At 43.9% G+C, this 22,562-nt stretch overlaps 1 protein-coding gene across 2 annotated transcripts in view; it reads right to left on the bottom strand.

The window, feature by feature from the left end:
* Positions 1 to 999: 999 nt before the first annotated feature.
* Positions 1,000 to 22,562, bottom strand: part of DPYSL2 (dihydropyrimidinase like 2) — a 55,746-nt gene continuing 34,183 nt past the window's right edge. For both annotated transcript variants that reach the window (XM_085301038.1, XM_085301039.1), the window contains exons 5-14: positions 21,206 to 21,267; positions 20,038 to 20,118; positions 19,107 to 19,175; positions 14,546 to 14,666; positions 10,858 to 11,014; positions 10,562 to 10,703; positions 9,657 to 9,827; positions 6,295 to 6,474; positions 4,662 to 4,827; positions 1,000 to 3,863 (exon numbers count right to left, since the gene is read on the bottom strand). In XM_085301038.1, the coding sequence (XP_085157164.1) occupies positions 3,772 to 3,863; positions 4,662 to 4,827; positions 6,295 to 6,474; positions 9,657 to 9,827; positions 10,562 to 10,703; positions 10,858 to 11,014; positions 14,546 to 14,666; positions 19,107 to 19,175; positions 20,038 to 20,118; positions 21,206 to 21,267 (1,241 nt within the window). In that variant the 3' untranslated portion in view covers positions 1,000 to 3,771. The remainder of the gene's footprint in view (positions 3,864 to 4,661; positions 4,828 to 6,294; positions 6,475 to 9,656; positions 9,828 to 10,561; positions 10,704 to 10,857; positions 11,015 to 14,545; positions 14,667 to 19,106; positions 19,176 to 20,037; positions 20,119 to 21,205; positions 21,268 to 22,562) is intronic.

Genomic DNA, 22,562 nt, shown 5'->3' with positions numbered 1-22,562 from the left:
TTCTTCACTATTACTTTGGCAAAACGGTGCTCCGTCTTTCTTGGTTATTCCATTGCACTCCATGAACTGCTACACTATTACACTAGATGTGCTATTTTCTAACGAAGACTTCATTCACAACCCATATTCTCAGTGAAAAATTGAAAGGCTGCTGTCCCCTTTCAAACAGATAGAAATCCTGTTCAAAATTCCCATTGGATGGGTCACCAAGTTTAAAGCTGATTGTATTGCACAAAGGATTTAATCCTTTTGTTTTGCTCACACTAGGAACAAGAGCTAAACATCATTGCAAAGCCCATTGCAGAATCCAGTGGTGCTCAGCTTTGGGTGCTGCCACCATGTGGCTTCTCCTTGTGGATGTACAGATGCAGCAACTGAAGGCCCAAGGGGCCAACAGCCTTGGCTGGTCCAGAGGCCTTGCAGCGAGCTGGTGTGATTTCAATCACAGCGTTGCTGCTCCGCAGGAAAACCCACCCACTTCCACTAAAAGTTTCACTGGAACGTGTCCAGCCAGCTCGAACGCTCTCCGTTCAGTTATCTGCGTGTGGTTTCTATTTAAGGCTGTACTTTGTCTCTCCTCCCCTCATCTCTCTTATGAAGGTCCAACACATCGGAGAGCTGAAGRCTATGCCAGTTATTTTAGCTTCTTTTGCTCACCTTTCACCACCAATCCCTACTTAACCACATAACGCGGAACGAGGAGTTTTCAGACAAACGTCTCTGCTTTGCCAGATACTGCCCTAGACAACCGCYGTGAGGAGGAGGCTTGCTCTCCCTCTTCTCCAGCGGAAATCACGCTGCCGACCATCGCCCGTTCCTTGCTCTCGCTAGAGCCTCACCTGCAGCTCTGCTACCGGGTATCTGAGTCGTAGCCATGATTATCAGCAGCCTACATTAGCACTGGTCTTGGAGCCCAGTCAATTTTTATCTGCTGAAGGGACCAGCCAAGGTATGCAGTTACACAGAACACACATTGCCTTGAGACACGGACGAACCTAGTGAAACAACAACATTTTGTCTTTATTAGGAGTTCCCATGGTAATATAACACAGAGTTCTTAAGGAATAAAACACAAGACTTTTTTTTTTTTTTTTTTTGCCATTGAGACAATGGTCAAATATCAGTACTTCTTTTTGTCTACACACATGATCAGCTTTAGCACTTACAGCTCCTCCACTCATGGTTCACAATCACAAATCCAAGGGTTAAATCCAGCTAGTATTAAATCCTACTTTTTTTTTTTATTTTTAGAGCTTCAAGTCACTGCGGTTAATTAATTAATTAAGTCATTGACTTTTTTTTTTCTTTAAGCATTTACATATGACATTCATTAAACAGACACAAAGCGGACGAGCTCTCACAGGAAAAAACATGCTTACATAGCCTGCAAAAATCTTTTTTTGTGATTTTTTTTTTCCTTTTGAAGAACAAATTAAAACTAAAAAGTCATCATGAGTCAGTGAAGGAAAAAAAAGGAAGACTTAAGTGAATACTGAAGAGCCGCGAGTGTTTCGTAGAATTGAAACGGATTTGCATTTTTCTTTTTTTTTCTCCCCAACTCGTTCAAATTGATTTCAAAGTACAGGTGAAAAAAAATGAAAATAGCTGCAATATATATTATGTTTACAGATTACTTAACAAACAAAGTGCAAACTCTTTTATGCAAAACTAAAAGACCCAAAGTTAAACMAAAACGTAGGGACAGATGAGTATAGTGATGTTTTTTCTTAACTTTTATGTTCAAAGGGGCCTAAAGGAATTAGGGGCCAATGTTCGGTGGGTTTGGGTACCTACTTAGCTTCCAGATCCTTTGAAAATCCCAGCACTTACACTTGATAACAATGAATTTGGTATTTCTTTCTTAAAAGCCTTCATGTATCTAGTTTTTCCTTAAAAAAACCTGTAAACACCATTAAAAAAAATTACAAATACGGAAAAACAAGGTCAATGTACATGGCAAACTACATATAGAAGAGAAAAAAGAAGAGGCAGGTAAGTGCCAGAGCATACAGACAGTGGAGGTAACACTGTGTTAACGGTGGGTAAAAAAGCTCTCTGTGCTAAGAGACAGTCCAAGGCCTTGGGACCACTGAGCCCTCCAGCTAAGTTTAAGTGGACTCCAACAGTGCAGATTTATTCTCCATGTCCTGAAACATGAACCTCCAATGCTAGGGATATAAGACCTTCAATCCTAGAAGAGAYTGAAATGCCCAGATCCTGCTGACTGCCACAGAAGCTGGGGCAGCTAAATCTCCTGAAGGACCGCTCAAGGCCTCCGCTTTCTCAGATTGGAGGCAGCAAGCATCCGAGAAGGGCAGGGAACAGGCTTCTTACGGCTATTTGCACAAAGGCAGATTCCTGAAGGAACAAGTAACTGTAGAAGAAATTTGCACCCTGTGAGAGAGATTCTCAGCTGCTGTTGACCCATCGAGCTGCTTTGAGCCTCCCAGTTACAACAGCTGGGCATCTGGTCTCTAACTGGAATCGTCGCAGATGCTCACACATGCACGCCACTGACCAGCCTTTACATAGGAGCTAAAGATAAGCTCTCAAGGTTTTAAATAACTGCTCATTGATGGCTGGAAAGGAGAATGTGGCTGCTACAGAAATTTTTCAGGCAATATGTTTTCATTGCCTATGGCCCCTTGCTTATCRATTTCCACCTCCAGGAATGAAAGACCAACTAATTGCTAAAAGCTTCTCAAGAGACTCTGTCCTAGCTTCTCAGCTGGTAACCAGCACCTTTTTTGCACTGGCTCACGGCCTAGAATACTGAAGTGAAGATCATAGCTTATGAACCTGCTCCGCGAGCTCCTACTGAAGCTAAGTGGGAAGCATTGGCTGGAATGATGCAACCTAGGAACATCTGAAGAACCAGGGCAACCGCGGCAGTGACGGGAGTCTGTAACTTGAACGAGGCTCGGGAAGGACCGGGAAGAACAGGGAAATCCCCAGTTCTGAGATAAGGCTTCATAAACACAATGATACAAAAATATTAAACACACACACACACACACACACACACACACACACTAAAAAAAAAGTTTCCTCAAGGACCTAATTTGCAGCAAAATCCGTAAGGAAAAAAAAATGAAAAAACTCAAACAAAACAAAAACCTCCCAATGATTCTAGCTCACCCGGCGATGGGGTGCGATGCGCTTTGTCAATTCCTAGTGCTGGGTCCTGCTTCTCTCTCTCAGCAGCAGACAGCTACTCAGTGACCTCAACAGCGGTGGCAGGGGAATGGTTACAAACAGGTCAGGATTTGTGTCCCTCCATGGTCTCCTAGCTATTTTGCTGGAACACAGAACCCTACAGAATATCCAGTTTAAAACCCTTGAACTACTCTTCTGCTTGACATTGAAAAACAAAAAAGCTAATTTTTACATTTATTATTTATTCCTTTTTTTGTGTGTGTCTTAAAGGCAGCTCCCGGGAAATTCACTTTATCCTTCCTTCATTAAAAGAAAGATGCTTAATGGGACAGAGGCCACATCTCTCAAACATCCTCTTTACATTTACTTTTCCATGTCAGAGGTGTCAAAAACAGGGTTTATTTCTTTAAATGTGTAGGGGCTGAGGGGGAAGTGAGAGGGGTCAATGAAGATGAGGAGAGAATCTGAGGGGACTGAAAGTGGCGCCTTACTTCAGCCCCCCCCTCACTGGTTGCCCGCAGTAACTGTCACAGGCTCTAAAAGAATCGTAAAGGGTCTCCAGGTGCCCCCGTCCCCTCCCCTGGTCCGCTAGGCGGGCACAGAAGGGGTCGGTCCTTAGCCCAAGCTGGTGATGTTGGCACGTCCACCAGGTGGTGCCACGATGCGCTGAGTYGTGCGACGTGGGATGTTGTCATCGATCTGTGCACCTGGAGGAGACAGAAGTCAGGTCAGGTCCCCCATGCAAGGGAGAGTTTGAGACAAAGCCAGTTACACGACAGCCTCCCACAGGCTGAACTTGGCCAGTGGGGTCAGGAGAACGTGGCTATCCTGAAACCCAAGAAGTCCTCTTAGATTGGGCTCCAACAGAATGCATTAAAAGCATCATCTTTAGGAAGGAAAAGCCCTTACTGGCTTCCATCGTACTGAAACTCATTCTTTATTAACTATCTCATCCAGCAACTGAGCCACCCAACCTTATACAYTGTGGAGTTGGCTAAGTGATTTCATGTTAGTGGGCTTTTAATTCCTTTTTATGGTTTTCTTCATGCACTTTGAGCACTTTGAGTTCTGGCCCTATCACACTCTGCATATTTGGTCCTTTCTTGGTCCTTTTCTTCTAAAGATGCTTCTAGCAGCAGTAGCTGCTGATCCTATCCAGGTTGTTCCACATTTTATTGCACTGAAATGGTGCGATCAGAAATCTTGTCTGTCGCATAAGAGAACCATAGCTGGTCTCTGCAGGCAAAGCTCCAYGGAACTTGTTGGAAACTGTTTTGTTCAGCTGCCTCGCCAAGGACCAAGCCAAGGATACAGTGGGATATTCAGTATTTGTGCCATGGCACAACATAAATGCGACTTTGTGATAGCTCTTATACTGTTCCTCTTCTTTTTTAAAAGGATAACCTTGAAGCTAAAAACATMTAACAGCTTTTCTCACCTCATTCCAATTTCAAGAGAATTCATAGAGCAAGTAATAAATAATTTAGCCCTATAGAAGTATGTACCAGACAAGCTAAATCCAGACTGGTGCAGGTTCCTCACAGGTGGGGCCTGCTGTTTGGCAGGAGATGTCTTAGCCGAAGACGCTGGTGTGACGGTCTTGGGTGTCACTGAGACTTCACAGACAGGCCCATCGTAGAGACCTCGTGGCACACCCCGCAGCTCAGCCAGCTGCAAAACACAGAAGCAGGGAGACTTCAGGGTCAAAGTAGTCTTCAGAACAGACCTAGACAGCTGACCAGATGTTGCTAAGCCAAGGCCACACATTTCAGGATTCATCTTTAGGATCAGGCCTTGAAGGCATATAAAATATCCTCCATATCCTCGTAAGTGGCTAGTAGCTGATCTTTTAAGCAGTATGACTAAAATGAAACACGTTCTGGACTATTCTGGATCCAGCTAGCTGTTAGCTGGTTAGAGGTCTAGATAAAACAGCACCTGCTTCTCCTGCATCACAAGTTCTTTCTTTCAATGATCTCAAAGTACTTGTTCTTAAAGACTCGYGACAACTCTCTAATGAAACTTAATATTTATGACCAAAAAGCACAATAACACTGAAACAGAGCTAGGKCTGCATAAACAGGAGTCAGACTAGSTTTGTATCACCAACTCCAGAGCTTTAGAGTGGGTTAAATGCAATTATTCCAGCTGAGATACTGCTCAATTGGATTTATAGGTCAAACGCACATTTCTGTGGGAGATCGGAACACAGTGGAAACCATGGCTCTATTCTCTGACACGACAAATTATTTGAGTTCRTAATTTTTATAATTTGTAATTTCTTCACATGAACAATTGAGGAACAAAACATTTGCCAGGAATGTGTAGACAACCTGTGATCGGCCGAACTAAAGCAGCTCCAGGTCTGTCCAGCAGAGGGCAGTATTTCAGACTGCTAAACATTTTCTTTCTTCTCAGAAATCTGATGACTTCATTTGGAAATTAACTTTTTAAATCCTTGGCAACTAAAAATCATTGAGAGTTCAGCATCATCTTCTGTGTCAGTTTTTACCAACTGAAGGTACATCAGAAGGCAGTTCCTGCTTTGAATTTTACAAAAACACATTTCCAAGAATTTTAGCCTCTTAAAAATAGAAATTTTCACACTTTTCAACCGTCAGTCGGTTATGCTTGTGACTCACTAGTCACCAGACAAGAGCATCTGATTGCATATGCATAAGACAGAAGGGAAAGCAGCATGATGCATCGCTAACAATAAATTAGAAATCTGAATTGCTGCTGAAAGGTTCAATATATAAATGCTGTTACTAAGTTCACTCGATATTCCTGTGATAGGAGAACCCTGCAGGGTTATTTGCAGACCGACTCATGTCCAAACTAGACAGTTCTTCCTAGATACACACTGTGTCGAGTTGACTCTGAGACAGGGAAGAATTAAAGAGCAGCAATAAAATTTGCAGCAAAAAGACAAGTCCAGGCCAAGCATATCCCTGTAATGACTTAAGTGAAAAGTAAAAATAAATGAGGAATGAGATAAATATGGCTCTTATCCAGGGAACATTTTCTGTTACAGCAGTGTTTGCGTTCAGCAAGCCAGGGGATAGCATCTGTTTTCCACCCACTCTAACTCAGGAGTTCCAGTGAGAGAATAAATGTGCATCTGTCATCTATACTCACCCTGCTCCTTGCTTTGATGCGCTTGTAAACAAAATCAGGAAACGGTTTCCTGGGGATATACCGTCCAGAGCCCTCAGTTACATGGAGATTCCCATCCTCCAGCACTATCTTCCCCTGGCTGATAACCACCAGAGGAGACCCACGGCACTCCATGCCTTCAAAGATATTGTACTCCACAGACTAGGACAAACAAAAAGATAGTGTGACACAAACATGTTCATCCCAACAAAGCCTGCTGTGTTTTAATTAGCAATCACCAGTCATGCTAATTCCCCAAGATTTGAGGCTAGATAGAAGCAAATCCAATAGCATTTGTCTGAATTGTACCTACTGTGGTGTAATATTAAGACTTGTCTTTATTGATTATCAATCAAATTTTCTGAGGATTTACTCATGCAGAACTCCTACTGAGAGAAGATTCATAAAGAGGACATACCATTCCAAGCGAGAACACCTCAAAACCTAGCTGTTCAAATGGATTTAAGCACCTAGCTCCTATGTACTGTAAATTACAAGTTTACTCTGAGTTTAAAATTAAAAATAGTGATAATTATTAAAAACTGTATTTCATACCAGTATTTTGGTTAACAGGTCAGGGAGCAGGACAATCTTATTTTACCTTAATGGGATTGCTCATCCTCCATTAATCGGATTTGAAACATTACACCATTGAAAAAAGGGAAGTTTTAAAAGAACCATTGGCAAATGTCCCACCCATGAAGCACTGTGGCACAAGATGCACTACAACCATATTATTTGGGGACTGTTAGTCTAGGGACCATATCCAGGACAAATCCAGGTCTTTTTTACTGAGCTAATGATGGAGTTTGATCTTGAAGTGTGTTGTAAGTACGGGTAGGCTTGACTGTAGATTTACAATTAGCTGGAAAGGCAGTTAAACTGAGAGCAAACAGGGTCCAAGACGAAAAAAGTTGTGGTGGCAAAGGAGGAGGCTTGGTTAGAAACTCATGGACTAGCCTGGTTCCAAGAACAACACGATCTCCCCCTCTAGCTCCTAATATTTCCTTGCCAGACAGTGGCAACAGCAGTGTGAGTTCTTGGAAAATGTCCATATGTTGCTCTAGCATTTAAAAATGTAGCAATCATCTGATGCCACATAATCACTACCTCTCGTTGTGTCGCAGCAATCACTCCCGGAGTTTCAAAGGGGCTTTTGTTTTGTATTTGACTAAACGAGGATGCCTTGACTTTAAAGACAGCTCCATGTTCTTCACTCCTAGCAACTTCTCTATCACAAGGCACATACGCAATGTGAGATATTAAAAAATAAGCCAGCAGGTGCAATGCTAGGTATAACAGGTGATGTAATTAGAGAGRGGAAGAGGATTAGAGCTGGACTTCATACAAAGAAGCCACATTGCCCTCTGGTTTATCTATGGAACACTCAGAACAGAAACATACTCCATCCACCCTCTTCCTTCCACCTACTTCATTATTATAAGCCTTTCTGGAAGAATTTGGTGGCAGGTATTGTCTCTGTGTTTTCAGTTTGCGCATGGGAGGCACCTGATCTCCAGTGAGAGTTTGTGGGTGCTTCTGATGCTGCTACAAAAACGCTGCTATTTCTTGCACAGTTCTTCAAGTTCCGAACCACCACCAGAAAAGAGAGCACAGGTTCTTCATCCTCCGTAGTCTTGGCACCGTGTTTGATCTTAAAGATGCAGCCTTCAGCAATTGCTGATCGAGTGCTGAGACCTCCAACATGATGTAAGACTCTACAGTACTTAGCCTATAAAGCATTTCTGAATGCTTGTTCCAAGGTAAATCTGGTTCTCCTTCAACCTTCTCCAGAAGATCTACAGCAAAATCCAGTGATGGTATAGAGTCAGTCATGACTGTACTGGAGCATATCCACAAAAGATAAGGTCTTTGAATTTTTTGTTAGGAAACGTAAAGAGTCCAATGCATTTYCGAAAGAAAACAGTCATTAAATGGCAATGACTTTCAAATATTCAAGTCAGCAAGCTACTTCCAGCCCTTTGAGTTATTCAGCTCCTATAACCACAAACCTAGATTCAAACCACTAAACTTGGCACCGAATAGCAGTATCTCCATGGAAGCCCAAGCAAGTCAAGCCTCTCCTGATCAGAGGTATGATGAGTCTGAAATCACCTCTAAAGTGATTAAGATGACTAGACTTTTGAGCCTAGGTGCCTCTGTTAGGAGCCTAAACACAGGCACAATGAATCCAGGCCATCTGTAACCAATTCTGTCACAGAGTTAGGTCACAGGGAAGCAAACCAACCTTTCAAAAAGTTTCTTTGTGAATGTGCCCAGGGATCCAAGTGTGGAAGAAAATTTTGCTCCTTCAGAGTGAATGAAACCATTCATGGAAAAAAAAGAACAAGGAGWTTTTTTTCCAAGGAAACATTCCATAGGTTCATCGCCAGCAGTGAAACAAGTTGTCAACAAATGCAAACAGTGGTTGCTTTCTCTGAGACAGTGAGATGGTCACAGGGAGACTCCAACCAGTCCTTTGCACTGGGATCATTCTGCAGTTTCATACAAGGTGGAACTTTTTCACTGTAAGAGCTAGGTGTAAGATCTGGGACACCGCTGTGGGCCACAAGCAAACAGTGCCACCACAAAGCCGCTAAAGAAACGGTAGTTTGGAAGCTGTCTTGTGTCTCTCTGCACCAACAAGCATGGAGATGATTATCAGTAAAATCATGTATAAATGAGACTCCATACACAAGCCCCTATGGATTCATTCAGCTCATGGTGCTTGAAATCAGTATTTCTCTAGTCCTCTCCCTCCTCATGGATACCCACCAACTTCCGGACCTGCACAACTAACCCTGTCAGCAGAGACAAGAGGCAAGACTAGTAAAGCCTGAACACTACTACAGGCCTGCAACAATTGCAGGGCCAGAGCAGTATGTGGTGTAAATCCCACCAGCCTCATTGATCTGAATGAAAGCTCCAGCTAAGGTGTCCCTGAGCTGACATGCTTCACTGACCACAACTAGAAAAGGCCCATTTCACATTCCCACCACAAGTGAGCCAGGTCATAAATGACATATTGTGGTAAAAGGCCTGTTGGTATTTTAAGAGATTTACAGATCTTTCCATGAGCTTAGATCCATGTGTCCAACACTCAGCAGAGCATTCCTTTGCTCTGAGGGGAATCTCACAGTACTCGTTCAGGTTTGTGTGTTCAGTGGTTTTTCCTTCTSTTCACACAACTGAGCTGTACTGGATGTAAAACCGGGGGGGGGCCTGGGGTATGGAGGAAACAAAGTCCTGAGCTGTCATGAGCTACACTTCTCAGCGCAGTCTGGCATTGAGGAAAGAGAGAAGGAGATAAGCAGCAGAGCTCACACAACAGAAATTATTCTTACTATGTTATGAGTCTTAGCAGAGATTGTCTTGACACTATCAGGATCCCAGATAACCAGATCAGCATCAGAGCCCACTGCAATACGGCCCTTCCTTGGGTAAAGGTTAAAGATTTTAGCTGCATTTGTGCTGGTCACAGCAACAAACTGGTTCTCATCCATCTTGCCGGTCACCTGGGGAAAGACAAAGAGAGTCACTGCATTAGCCAGGTGGTGACTATGCTGAAAAGCAAGGGGCTGACAGCACATTCATCAAAAACAGATTCTCAGGGATCTCTGCAGGGGCAAGAACCTCAGGCAAAGGGGCCGTAACAAGCACTTAGGGGAGATCACAACACACTCCTGCAGGTCTTCCAACTGTGAATGTCTGCTTACAGCCTAAGGCACAGAAAGGAAAGGAACTTGTTTTGCTCACCCACCCACCCAGCTCTGGCACAGAAGGTACACAAGGGACACAGCCCAAGCCACCTTTCATTACTCTATCCACTTGGCCACACTGCCCTACTATCTTGCAAATCTTAATGAAGGAATGTGGAAACTGCTTTTTGATCAGTGCCTTAGCAGCATTTTACGGGTGAAAAAAGAGATAATAGAACACAYATGAACAGATTTTCAACTGCTCCTTGTAGACTGGCACTTTTARGTCAGAAATTAGCCATGACAAAGGAAGAGAAGATCCAGGCCTGTCAGGCAATGCTCTCCATTCAATTGCTATTCTGYTACTGGCACAGAGGTACAAAAACGTCACTAGATGAGCAGTTATCAAATGCTGTGTAGGCTGGATTTTCCAGACTGCAGAATCATGGCTGGAATGGTGACAGAATTTAAACCAACCCCAAGGCYGGTATACAGTGCAAGGACTTCTGCTCCAGCCACAATACAATCAGTCAGCGACCCGTGTGACATACCACAGCCTTATCCCAGATGATGGACATCCTCTCTTCAGTCCCATTGGTTCCTTCAGGGATCAGGGTAAAGTTGTCCTTTCCGACAGCTTTCTGAGCAGTGTTGAAGGTACAGTGGGCACTGCCAGTAACTTGGAGGTCCCCACTTAAAAAAGACAGTGATAGGTATTTTATCATCACAGGTTTACCACTCAAGGTAAAATAGTCTTTTGCTAGCGGGCAGCAACAGCTATTATTTCTATTGCCCCCTGGTCTCATGACAAAGCACATGTTGTATGAACAAACAGAGCTCTACTCACCAGGACAGCAGTGAGTTGAGAAAATCAGGAGTGGTTGGGTCAGGACTCAGCGGTGGGGAAGTGACRAAAGCTGCTGCCTTAGCCCAGTTCTTACTCCAGTAATGAGATCCATCAGTACCCAGGCTGGCTGTGATGGGCTCTCCATATACCACAGTGCCTATAGGACAGAAATACAGGCAAACCTGCTGTGAGTTCCAAACAACACGCATCTCCAGCCTGGCTTCCAAGTACAAAGCATCCTTCTAAAAAAGGATGAAGTTTTTTCCTCGGATAACTTAGGCCAGCACTGCACAGCACAGCGCTGAAATGCCTACAGGGTTTCTTGGGGCTTCCTCTTAAGTACGCGATTGCAGACCCAACATTGGATTAAATTCACTGGCCTAAGTAACAAGATGATGAGGTATTACTAAACTCCTGGCCTGCTCAATACTCYTCTGAAACTGTGTTACATTACTAATGGCATATGTTTTCACAAGCAGGCTCTTAATTGTATATGCTTATCTTGAGATTTCTAAAGAAACATAAGCATTTTCCAAAAAGCAGTCTTCCAGAATAAATATCCAAACCTCTAAATACCTGAGTTAGTAGTAAAGATACTGTTACTGATAAAGAGTTTAGAGCAGCAAAATGTACACATCGCCTTTGCAAAATTGCTGAGGTCAGCATTGGTTAATTGTGCTTGAAAGGGTTACAGCAAAGATTCATTGTATTCTGGGCCAGGAACCTTACTGAAGAGGCCAAGGGGGGATTGTAAGAGAGTGAGGAAATCCAGTCTGGCTCAATCAGAAGGGGTATTAAAGAAAAAGAAGGAAGAAGATGAATAGYGCCTGAAATATTTTTATAAATGTGTATGTATTATAGCGCTAACAAGGCTGGTCGTACTGGAGTAGGCAATGTAAGAAGACCTGCTAAAAGAGCTTGTGTCAGGAAAGTTACTGCCTAAAGAGAAAGCACACCACTGAGGGGAAGTATCAGTGTTTCTAGTTCACAAATGTGGCTCAGGAAAACCCAGTGATTCCCCCAAGGGTACATGGCAAATCTGTGGCAGAACTAGGAAATAAAAATAGACCTTCTGACTCACTGTCCAGTGCAGTAACCATCAGAGCATCCTTCCTCTTTATTAGCATTTTTGGAACCACATGAAGGAACAGACGGTCTTTAAGGCCATGATACTTTGCATGCTGGAATGCACCAGCAACATCTGCACACCAAGCAGACACACGATACTGCGACTTCAGAAGTTGTGGGAGCTGGTAGCCCCACAGGTCTGCTCACCAAATGAAACCTTCCTGAAATCTCTGCAAAGTGCCTGTCCACCTGGCTTCTGGGCCTAGACACTTCACGTATTTGCACTTGCCTGCAAAAGATGTGAGTGGTTAAAATACTAATACTAAATACTTGAATTTGAAAAGACTGGCAAGAGCCATGCGAAAATTGGTCCGAACACAAAAGTATGATCTTTCACCAGTTTGTTCAAAGAAGCGGTAAGTCTACAGCCTCTCAAGCTAGTTGGGAAAGAGTGGATTAGCCAAGGCAGAATAATGAACTAACTGGCCTCATGCTGCTTGCAGGACCACGCTGTCCTGTTTCAGTGCGTAGGAACAGCCTTTATCAGAGGGGAGCCAGCAGCAGGGAAAGAGTCCGTCTGACATCACTTGCCACAAATAGGRTTAGGGAATCAGAATAAGGCAAAACGCACGCTGGCTATTAATGGGAGGCCTGTTGTGGGCTGATACATTGGGAGGATTGTTCTGCAGGGAACGATGTTTTAAGTTCCCAGATCTGCCAGTGACAGAGTCTGCGGGGAATCTCCTCCATACAAATGCCACTGGGAACATCTGGCTTTAAATAACGTTCGGTTTTTTTCCATTTAGCAAATCAATCCAGTTTTGTTTTTTGCTTTGGACAGTCTTCAGTTATGTTTCCTCTGTTGCTTGGGAGGGCAAGGGTAGCGTGTGTGGCCCTCTTAGGTTACCCAACTGAGTAACTAAACAGCATTTAAATTGAATTATTTAAATAAAGGAAGAGAGAATGGTGTGCCACTTATACCCCAAATTCTCCTTATAAGGAAAAAATGAAATCTGATTGAAAATTGTGGCAAACTAGCAAACTGCTAGTTTGCTAAGAAAGTTAAATAAAGTGACTTGTGGATCGTTCATCTGGGACAATGCTGCACCTTTCAAGGGCAGGCCGACATCCAGCCAAGTTAGACTGTGTTTTATGGCTTTTGCAACGCAAGTGCACAGTCCCTCATCCGCAAGTCCCCTGCCACTTGTCATCCAGCGGTCACAGGGGACAGTGAGCACAGGAAGGAGGCCTTTTGTTGAGGTTGCACCTCTTTAGTGCATCTGTCCCCACTCCTTTTACGGAAAAGGGAAGGATGCTTCCCTGGCTTAAAGGATTGAGTTGCACAGGCATATTAAGTTGTTCTTTGGGGTGCTGCAATATGAAGCCACTTTGGCACATCACCACATCTTCTCACTTCAACACGATCTCTCTGATACCCACRAGGCCCACTAATGGAGCTAGGAGCAGAGGGTTTATCCCAATCAGCTTGAGCTGCTTTCCACACCATGAACAGAAAGAGATGTCTTGGAAATCAGTTCTCCTTACCAACTCTGAACTCATTTAACAGGAATCATGGGATCAAAATACTCGTAAGCTAATACACAAATACAAATCTGTTTGCTGCAGTAAGAAATCAGCTCTTCTAGCACCAAACACCCAGATGGAAACTGATGTCATTTGTATATCCATTCAGGCTTATTTAGACTGCATAAAATTAAATCCAACCCTGAGCAAAGGAGGGGGGAAATTATCCCTCCTGCTTACTCATCCACACAGAGTTGCTTTAAATAGGAATTAAGGGTTTGGTCACAGAATAAAGGAGGGAGATAGGCACTCACTATGCTTTGCAACTCTTGTTCCTTGGGGGCAAGACATTGAGGTCAGGACTTGGAAGAAACCACTACATCATTCACAGTAGTGCAGCTCCTCTCACTTAGAGAGGGGAGACATAGGGCAGCAGCGTCCAAGGCAGGACTGTGTCCTGCTTCCTGCAGCCTTCTCGGGCAGAGCTATCAGAAACAACTGCAATTCACAGCCTAACTCAGACTGTTGATCTCAGCTCCTGTTAGGATGCCCGGCTGCAAGTTACAGCACATGAGGAGTGTCTGTTTGATGAGCAAGGAGCACAGCAGATAGCTGGAATTGATAATCCCTGTAGCTACTCCAACAAAATCCAACAAGGCCCGTAAATCAGAGCCTTCCATCAGGACTTTTAGAATCACTTCTGACCCTGGGAAGCAGTTCAGCAGAGAGCACCAAGGCAAGGTCACAGAGGCTGGAAGGAGGACACAGTGTGCAAATTTTAGGAGGATTCATGAAGTGAAGATAGCATGGAATTGCTGTGAGATAACCTACAGGCATATGGCTCAGTGCAATAGGTTGAGTGTGAAGACAGAGCCTCTAGGCTGGAAAGGAGAAATGGCTCCTGGCACAGATACGACCAGTGAATACTTTGTCTGTGGGAGAAGAGACAGAAGAGGTTGCTTTAGACCTTTTTAAAAAGTGCCTGGACAACAGCACTGCAAAAGAGAAACCTCTCCTGTAGGAATCAAGCTTATGTTGGCAAACSGTTGAACTGCATGAGCTAATAGGGTGCTTTCATCCAAGAGTAATAACTTACCCTTTTTCCTGGCTTGAGCAATGACATCCGCAGCACTTTTGCTCATCACCTTGGTGATATAGAGGGGGCAGTTGGTTTGGTTGGCGATGGTTATTGCCCGGTTCACAGCTTCTGCCTCCACCTGAAAAACAAAATCAGCAGCAATTTGGAATATCCCTGTATATTAGCATATCCCATTCACCTTCAGATGGTCAGGCCGTCCGCTTTCAGGGGAAAACAGTGTGTGCCGGGTGTGCAGAACTGAGACGGGACACTTTCCACCACTCTGATTCTGAGCCAGAAGAGGGTACAGTATAATCAGGATAATTAAAATGGCATCAAGCTGAGTCCTCTCTCATTACTACCTTTCCTCCCAGGCCACTTCAGCRTTTCTCTGCAGACCCTAAGTCCTAAAATAACACTCCAGGTGCTCAAGGTCAGTATGATTAAGCTCCTTCTTCAATCTAGTCAAAAATAAGCAACTAAATGTTGACTCAGCAAAACTATTCATGTTCAGCCCACGTGGAAGAGAGCTGCTGTAGCCACATATTCTGGTAAGCCACGTTTGCAAACAAGTCTTCTAAATTGTACCCTCCACTACAACATCTGGCCCGGAATCTGATGGAGTGTGAACCACCCCATACATCAGTTACTTTTTCTTGCGTGTATAGAGAGATATGCTCAGCAAGACTGAGAGGCTACTTTGTAAACAGTTTTAGCATAAATGTAATCATTGCACACGACTTTTACAGATCACATATCCTAATCAAATCAGGAGAGATGACAAATTTTACAACTGAGCAATGCTTATTTTTGTCTAGCACTATGGAGAATTGAGTCTGCAATAACATAGACATTTTCCAAGTGAACAACAGAGGAAACTGGAAYACAGAGCAGTCAATCAGCTGGCTGGTTCCCAAAAGCAAGAGGCCACCAGCACCTCCCATGGACYCTGGTGGGACTGGAACATGCTCAGTACTTCTGAAAATTTGCTATGTAGCGATTTATCTGAGGCCAAGCACCCTAAGCCATCATCAGTGCCAGAATCAGAACGCACTGGCTGTTTGTTCCTGTCCTTGTGCTCGATTCACCAAATGAGGCACCTGAAATCAAGGACCCAAGAACCTGGGAAAGTAACTGTGCATTCAAAACACTGAGGCCCTCAGTGTCCAGGACAGCTCTACTCACACCGACAAAGCCGCCACCTGTTATACTGCTCTAACAGTTTGCAGCTGTACTGCTCAAGAAAAACAACACAAAAACAGCTGCATGGTTTTTTTAAAAAAACAAGCAAGCAAGTAAGCAACCCTGCAAACTGAGTAGGTTGGTTTCTAGCAGAGAAGGGGTTAAAGTCCTCGCCTGCCACCACTCCAGGGCTTGTGACTAACCCTCCCCAGGCAGTGGTGAGGTGCAGCTCCCTACAGCCTGAAAGGGGAGGTTTTATGGCTGGGCTGCAAGGCAGGGTGCCGATTCCAGGAGGTTTGGAGGTTTCACTAGAGTTCACCACATTCAGCAGCACTTGCAGGGAAGAGGGAAGCTGAAAGGAAGAGCCAAGAAAAGCATAATTGTCCCTTCTAAGAGACAAGGAGAAAACTTAAGACCGGCCAGTGTTTCCAGGCAATGATGTTAGTTTGCAAACTGCCCATTTAAAGTGGGTCTACGCCTAGCGCTCTCCCTGCAGCACTTGCAAGTCAAGTTTCTACACTGTGCCTTAGTTTCCCCATCTTTAAACAGGGATAAAACAACATCTCTAGGCTTCATACTGAAAGGTAGTAGGCAACTGCTGAGCAGGAGGAGAAAATTTTCACCACGAAGAGAGTAAGGCTGTTCAACTCATGCCTTGTGCCCAGATGCTATGGTGACAGGCACATAACAATAACCCAACAACTAGTCCAAGGGGAATGTTTGCAATTACCAGAATGCATTAGAAGCCCTAGCACAGCAGTTCTCTTGGAAAAAAGACAGACATTTCCTGAAGCACTTGGACTGCTTCTGCTTTCAGCGTTTTTGTGGTTAAAATAAAAACAAAAATGACGGAACCGAAAAGTCATCACAGAAGGATTTGAGTTATAAGGAGGAGAGTTTTCCAGAAAGAGACGGCTGGCGCTGACTTGGGATAGTGGTGTCTTAATCAGGGCTCCCTTTGCTACCTGGAACAATGTGCTAAAAAACAGGTTACTGAGGTGAGCAAGCTAAAACCGTGAGTCAGCAGTACAACCTAAGCCTGAATTCATGCTTTGTGCTCAGCCTGGGAATTCAGATGTGTATGCTCTGAGGAAGACACGAACGCACACGGCCAGACCCTGAATGTTTTACTCTGGCAGAAGCGCCACTGAAACCAGTGGGAGTTCTGACTCAATAAATATTTCAGGGTCTTGTTCAACATTGCACTGACCCAGGGCTCTGTAAAGGCAGTGGGAATAACTCCCACTGGTTTGCTTTAGATGGAGCACTGAATAAAGTGAATTTTCAGTAGGATGACAACCATCATACAGTAGGACAGATTTTACACACTTTAAGGGGCGGTGTGAAAAGCCAGTTCTAGTGTTTAACAGCACCCCAGAGGAGTATCAAGAAATATCCACTCATGCTGACGTTAACAGGAATTATGGGTCTGCAGCCATCCTCAGGATCTGGTCCTTGCCATCAGCCAGCTGAAAAGGAGCTGTGTGGTTTTAAAAACACAAAGTTGCTCCTGTGTTCAGGAAAAGGAGGGGAGGGAACCTGATGACATCATTTCCTACTCTGTTTCCTATGTCTTTAAAGGAGGAGAACTTGGACCAAGTGCTTCTCCTCTGGGCAGACAGCTGAGCTCAGCCGCACTGCGGCTGCTCAGCGACACTGCGAAGACGCTCTAGTGATCCTCATTTGAGGCAGCCACGTGTCCTCGGGCAGCCTTCCTAATTACACTGAGGAAGAATGCATTCCTGCATAGCGCAGGAGACACATAAAACAAACAAACCAGACCAGGGAGCCATGCAGTTCAGACTTCAGAGCTCCTCTTCTACTAAGGATGGGCTTTGAAGTAGCCCAAGGCTGAGCTAATATGACAGCCAGATCCTTCAGGGTAAGGAGTGGCCTCTCCTTGAAGTTAACCAAAGTCTGGGGGTACTCCACAGATGAGCCCCAAGTGTCATGCCAGCATCTCTTCCTGCTCTCCTCCTGCAAGCCAAAACATACGGAAAGAAATGCAGGAGTGGGTGGAAGGCTCAGTGCAAGTGTTTGCTCCCAACCTCCTGGAAGCAGATAATCCCAACTCCTGGAGCCAAACGCAAATTCTGTGAGGATTCACATTCTGCCCAGGCCAGGCATTTTCTTCCTTCTGCCTGCAGCAGCTGAATGATTTCTATTCCTACTGAAATGCCTCGGATGCTGCTTGTCTGAACCAAGGGAAGGAAATGGAGAGAGCGCGTGAGGGGCATGTGTGGATGATCTCACACACGCAGCTTCCAGCAGGACATCTGGCAGTCAGCAAAGCCCCACTACCCCGGAGGAAAACAAAACAAAACAAAACTGCTTGTACATAATGGATAGGCTTCACAGACCCAGAATGCCACAGCAAGATGTCTAGCCTACAGAGACTGGGGGATCAGAAATGAAGAATGCAACAGAAACCAATCTGAAAGGCCAGTTTTACAGACTTAAAGGAAGTGAAATAAATGAGATTATATATTTTTATATATAAAAGCTTTTGCTGTTTCAAAGGAAGTCTTCATAGAATCATAGAATCAGTAAGGTTGGAAGGGACCTCTGGAGATCATCTAGTCCAACCTCCCTGCTCAGCAGGGTCACCTAGAGTCTTGCTGAAATAAGGTCTCAGAGAAAAGCCCAGAAAGAAGATGGGATCTAGAAATATCAGCAGCAGAATCCTACCCTACATAAATCCAAATTCTCAAGTCTTTAATCACGCAAAATTCCCGCTGACAGCGATGAGAAATTACAAGAACCGGCAGGTCTAGCTCTATAAAGATCAACATAATCAGAACAGGAAATTCTTCAGGGACTCCTTCTGTAAGTGTTCCAGTGCGGCGGCTGAATCAAGGAATTGCTGATTCATACAGTCTGTGCTCTTCCCGCCATGGTGTCCACAGGCAGAGGACCTAGGCCAACATTTTCTACATCTCCTAATGTAGAATTCCAGTTTGACCTACCAAAGGGCTGAACTAAAGATGTGCAAAGTACCAACAGCTCTCCATGACTCGAGTGCTCATCATGGGCAAATTCATCTTGCCTCACTTCAGCTACCTGAGGTGGGAGCAGAGCCTTTCTAGACTCCCTCCAATAGTAAACAGAAAAGGAGATGCAATTCCAAAGACCGAATGAAGGCTGATGAATTATTTCCTGGAGGTGCTTCCTCCCCCAGTAAAGAGGCTGAGGGGCTCCTAAATTTGGGGGAAATTTATGGGTTTGTTAGTCCCTAGCGACACCTCTTAGTCTCCTTTTTTACTCCATATAGCAATACTGTTTACACCTAGGGTGAAAATGCATTTCTAGACACATTCATCCCACTAGGAAGTGCCTGCTGGCAACACAGAAATGATTAAAATTGGAGGAGTAAATGCAAAGGTAGTAAAGTCCTCACCTCTTCAGGTCTGCTCAACACATGCCCTTCAGGTCCTGTGATTCCAAGTTCCAGGATCCTTTGCTGCTCCTAAAGCAGAGAGAGAAAAAGCAGGGAAAGGACTTAAAGCAACTTTATTTGCTCTTGCAACACTCAGAGCTGTCTGAAAGAAAGGTATAAATGAGATCCTAGGCATCCGTACTAGCTAACGATCACATGGGGTTTTACACAATGGCATTAGAACCAGAGTCCTACCCAACTTTCCCTGTGCAGAATAACCAGAGCTTTACAAAACCCTTGCTGATTTTTTCACAGGAAGTTAGGGAAACATTTTATTTTGATTTGCTTCACACTGGGCTTATAGCCCCTCAACTTTTACTACACATTTGGGTCTACAAAATAATCTCTAAGGCATGGAAAAAAGTATCTCATTAAAAAAAAAATCCTGTAACAGCAGGTAACTTGGCCCAAAGACTTAGGCAGTCTTTTCCCCAGTCACACAATACAGAAAACCTCTGCAGCTCCAAGCTTTGTACGTTTGAGACCCAATGTATAAAATGAGCTAGAGATCAGATTAAATCCAAATATATTATTAACTTTCCTTTTTCTTTGCTGTCTAAAAGATGAACAGATTCCAAACATCATCATCCAAGGTACTGTATAAAGTTGTATTTCTTCCCACTGCCCCTGCTCTGAGTTATTACAAAACATTTTGCTATAGGCAAAATTTTCTTTCTTATAGAAGACAGACAGGATGAAAACCTGCTTTATCACTGACAATAAAGGGGATGAGATTTGATGTACAGCTCTGTTTGCCTCCTTGATACAGTTATGCCCATAAAGGCAGTGCCCTTAAAAGTCTTGGTGATCTTCTGTTTGCAGAGAGAGATTTAGAGTTTAAACCTCTCCCACTATTTTGCAGTTAATAATCCACAGATTAAACATGACATACCTCAGCAATGATGTCACCATTCTCAGCATGCACTTGAGCTGTGGCACCAATATCCCGGATTACACTCAGAACCTCATAGATCTGGAAGAAAGAAAATACACACCACGGTACACACAGACTACACACTTAAGTATACACTATTACCTAGTGTGTAATTCCCTTTAGCAGGCAGCATTTTACAGAATGTAAAACAGAAAGGGAAGCAGTAACAAACATAAGATGTGGTTTGCTGGATAGTTATGAGCCAGTTTTCCTGCCACACCTGACTTTACTCGTCTGTACAGATGGTACTGACATGCTAAGAAGCACTACTCAAAAGCCAGGTTACTGGTATTTTTACCACACTGGAGAAACAGTAATTGTGCAGGCCTACAGCTGGAGTAGTTTCAAAGAGCGTGCAGGGTTTCAAAACACTTCAGTTTCATGGTGTTTGGTATGAAAATAACCCTTWCATCTGATTTTCATGGAGAAGCTACATCCATCCCGCTCTGTACCTGGGACAGGAGTAGTGCACTCCAACAACCAGACTGAGAGGGCTCAGGTTGAGTAACCCACAACTGATGCCTGCTCAGTCAATAGTCACTCATTAAAATGCTTACCAGAGTCATTAGAGATAACTGTCATACACCACTGCCTCCTACGCTGTTCTGCATGACTCCCAGGCATTCCTCTCCTCCCACCTCATTTAGAAATATAAACTGCTCATTTCAACACTCAAACGTAGACAAACGTATCCACATGAACAGCAAACAGGGCAATTCCTTTTTAAGGTCCCAGGGATTGTAATGCTAAACCCAGAAAGGGGGTTTCTGGATCAGGATCAATTTTAGCTTACAAACACATAAAATGATTATTCCAGAGATCCCACTGTCTTGCCAGTGTCTAGGCATCAAGCAGCAATTCATACATCTGCCATTCTTGCCACACTAAAGGGGTTGGAATAAACTCTTAGTTCCCTCAGAATGAGAGTTTTACCGTTGCTTTTGCCAAAGATTACAGATGGCAATCTTCACACGCAGTCCTGGGTACAAACCTCAGGTACTGTTACACATTACAGAGATTGAAACCAGAAGAGAATGTCAGATCCAAGTGCACCAATTCAAACCCTCATATTTGACTAATGCACAGCTTGCAGTGACAGAAGTAAGTGAACATTAAGCCTTCCTACCTGAGAATCAGTTAGCTGAAAGCGATCTTTGAAAGCCATGTAAACCAAGAAGGAGTTCACACCTGGTAGAAARAGAACAAATAAATTATTTTTGACATACAAATTGCAGGCACAGATAAAACTACACTGTAGCTCCATAAATAAGGTGATCTCCTTAATAATTGAGATTAATATGCAAGATGTAAGACTGTTACAGTCTTGAGTCTGATCATTCTCATATACACTAACCTTTAAACCCTCTTCCTCTTCAAATGAATTGATTTTGTGTTTGTCCAGTGCTATGACCAACCTGAATAGGTCAATCCTGCTAGCTCCAGGAGTAAAACTACATGAGATGTCAGATGCTCAGCACCAGGAGGGATCTCTCCTTTCTGGCCATATGTCCTAACAGACCTGACCTGCTTCCACTGACATTAAAAAGAAACACTGGCAGCACCAGAAATAGAGAGCCGGCATCCTTCGCAGCATCCACGCACACTTTAGTGTTTAGGTAGGTAAGTTTATCAGACCATAGCCTCTCATGAGCCCAGTTTCTYGTTCAGCCCCTCCACAAGCAGAATTAATAGGTAGAAAAATATTACTTTACTCTGCTGTGAAATGTATACACATCTGTGCACGCACACACACACTTAACAGATCACAGTGTAAAGCCAGGATCTCCTTAGCCATGTGGCATTTATTAAGAGAGCTGATGAGAACAGCGGAGCCTGCACTCCCGCCACGGGGACAGCTAAACCCCTAGGCTTCCATTAACACTGAAATAAGAATAATTCTGTGGATTCAGCACTGTAGGAGGTTGAGTAAAAAAAATAAGAAGAATGCAACGTACACACACACGCACAAAAGCAGCGGCTGGGCCTGGCTGCCTGGTCCCCCACTCCCTCCTGTGAGAGGGCTGGGAAATCTCTGGCTGTAGGGATGCCCTCCTCCACTGTGCTTGTACTGACTAAGACAGAGGGAGTTCTCACAGCTCAGCTTTCCCTCTCCTCCATTCTGCAACACACAAGTCAGTAAAAGCCCTTACCCAGCATGTGTGGGAAAACACCCAATAGGATGTGAAAGTTTTTTTTTTTTTTTAAAAAAAAAAAAAAAAAAAAAAAAAAAAATACAGACAGGATGGAAAATTATTCTAGTCCGAGGACAAAACGTCAAGGAAATTAAAGAGGGGAAAGATCTATGAGGTCATTTTATTCAGCACCTCTCCATCTTTAGTGACCAGTCCTGGATTGTTCCTCCCGGGCTTAATTCTTCTCTTGTTTACAACAGTTTAATATCTGGAGCTACCTAYCCTAAGGAAACTCCAGCCATCTGTGTATTTCCTAGCTCAAGCAGGCCACTGAACAAGGGTGCTTCTCTG

The sequence above is a fragment of the Rhea americana genome, unplaced genomic scaffold (genome assembly GCF_003343005.1).
Source record: "Rhea americana isolate MKP2758 unplaced genomic scaffold, rheAme1 scaffold_171, whole genome shotgun sequence".
Classification (NCBI taxonomy): domain Eukaryota; kingdom Metazoa; phylum Chordata; class Aves; order Rheiformes; family Rheidae; genus Rhea; species Rhea americana.
Note: the sequence above shows the minus strand (reverse complement) of the source record. Positions and strands in the feature narration are given on the sequence as shown.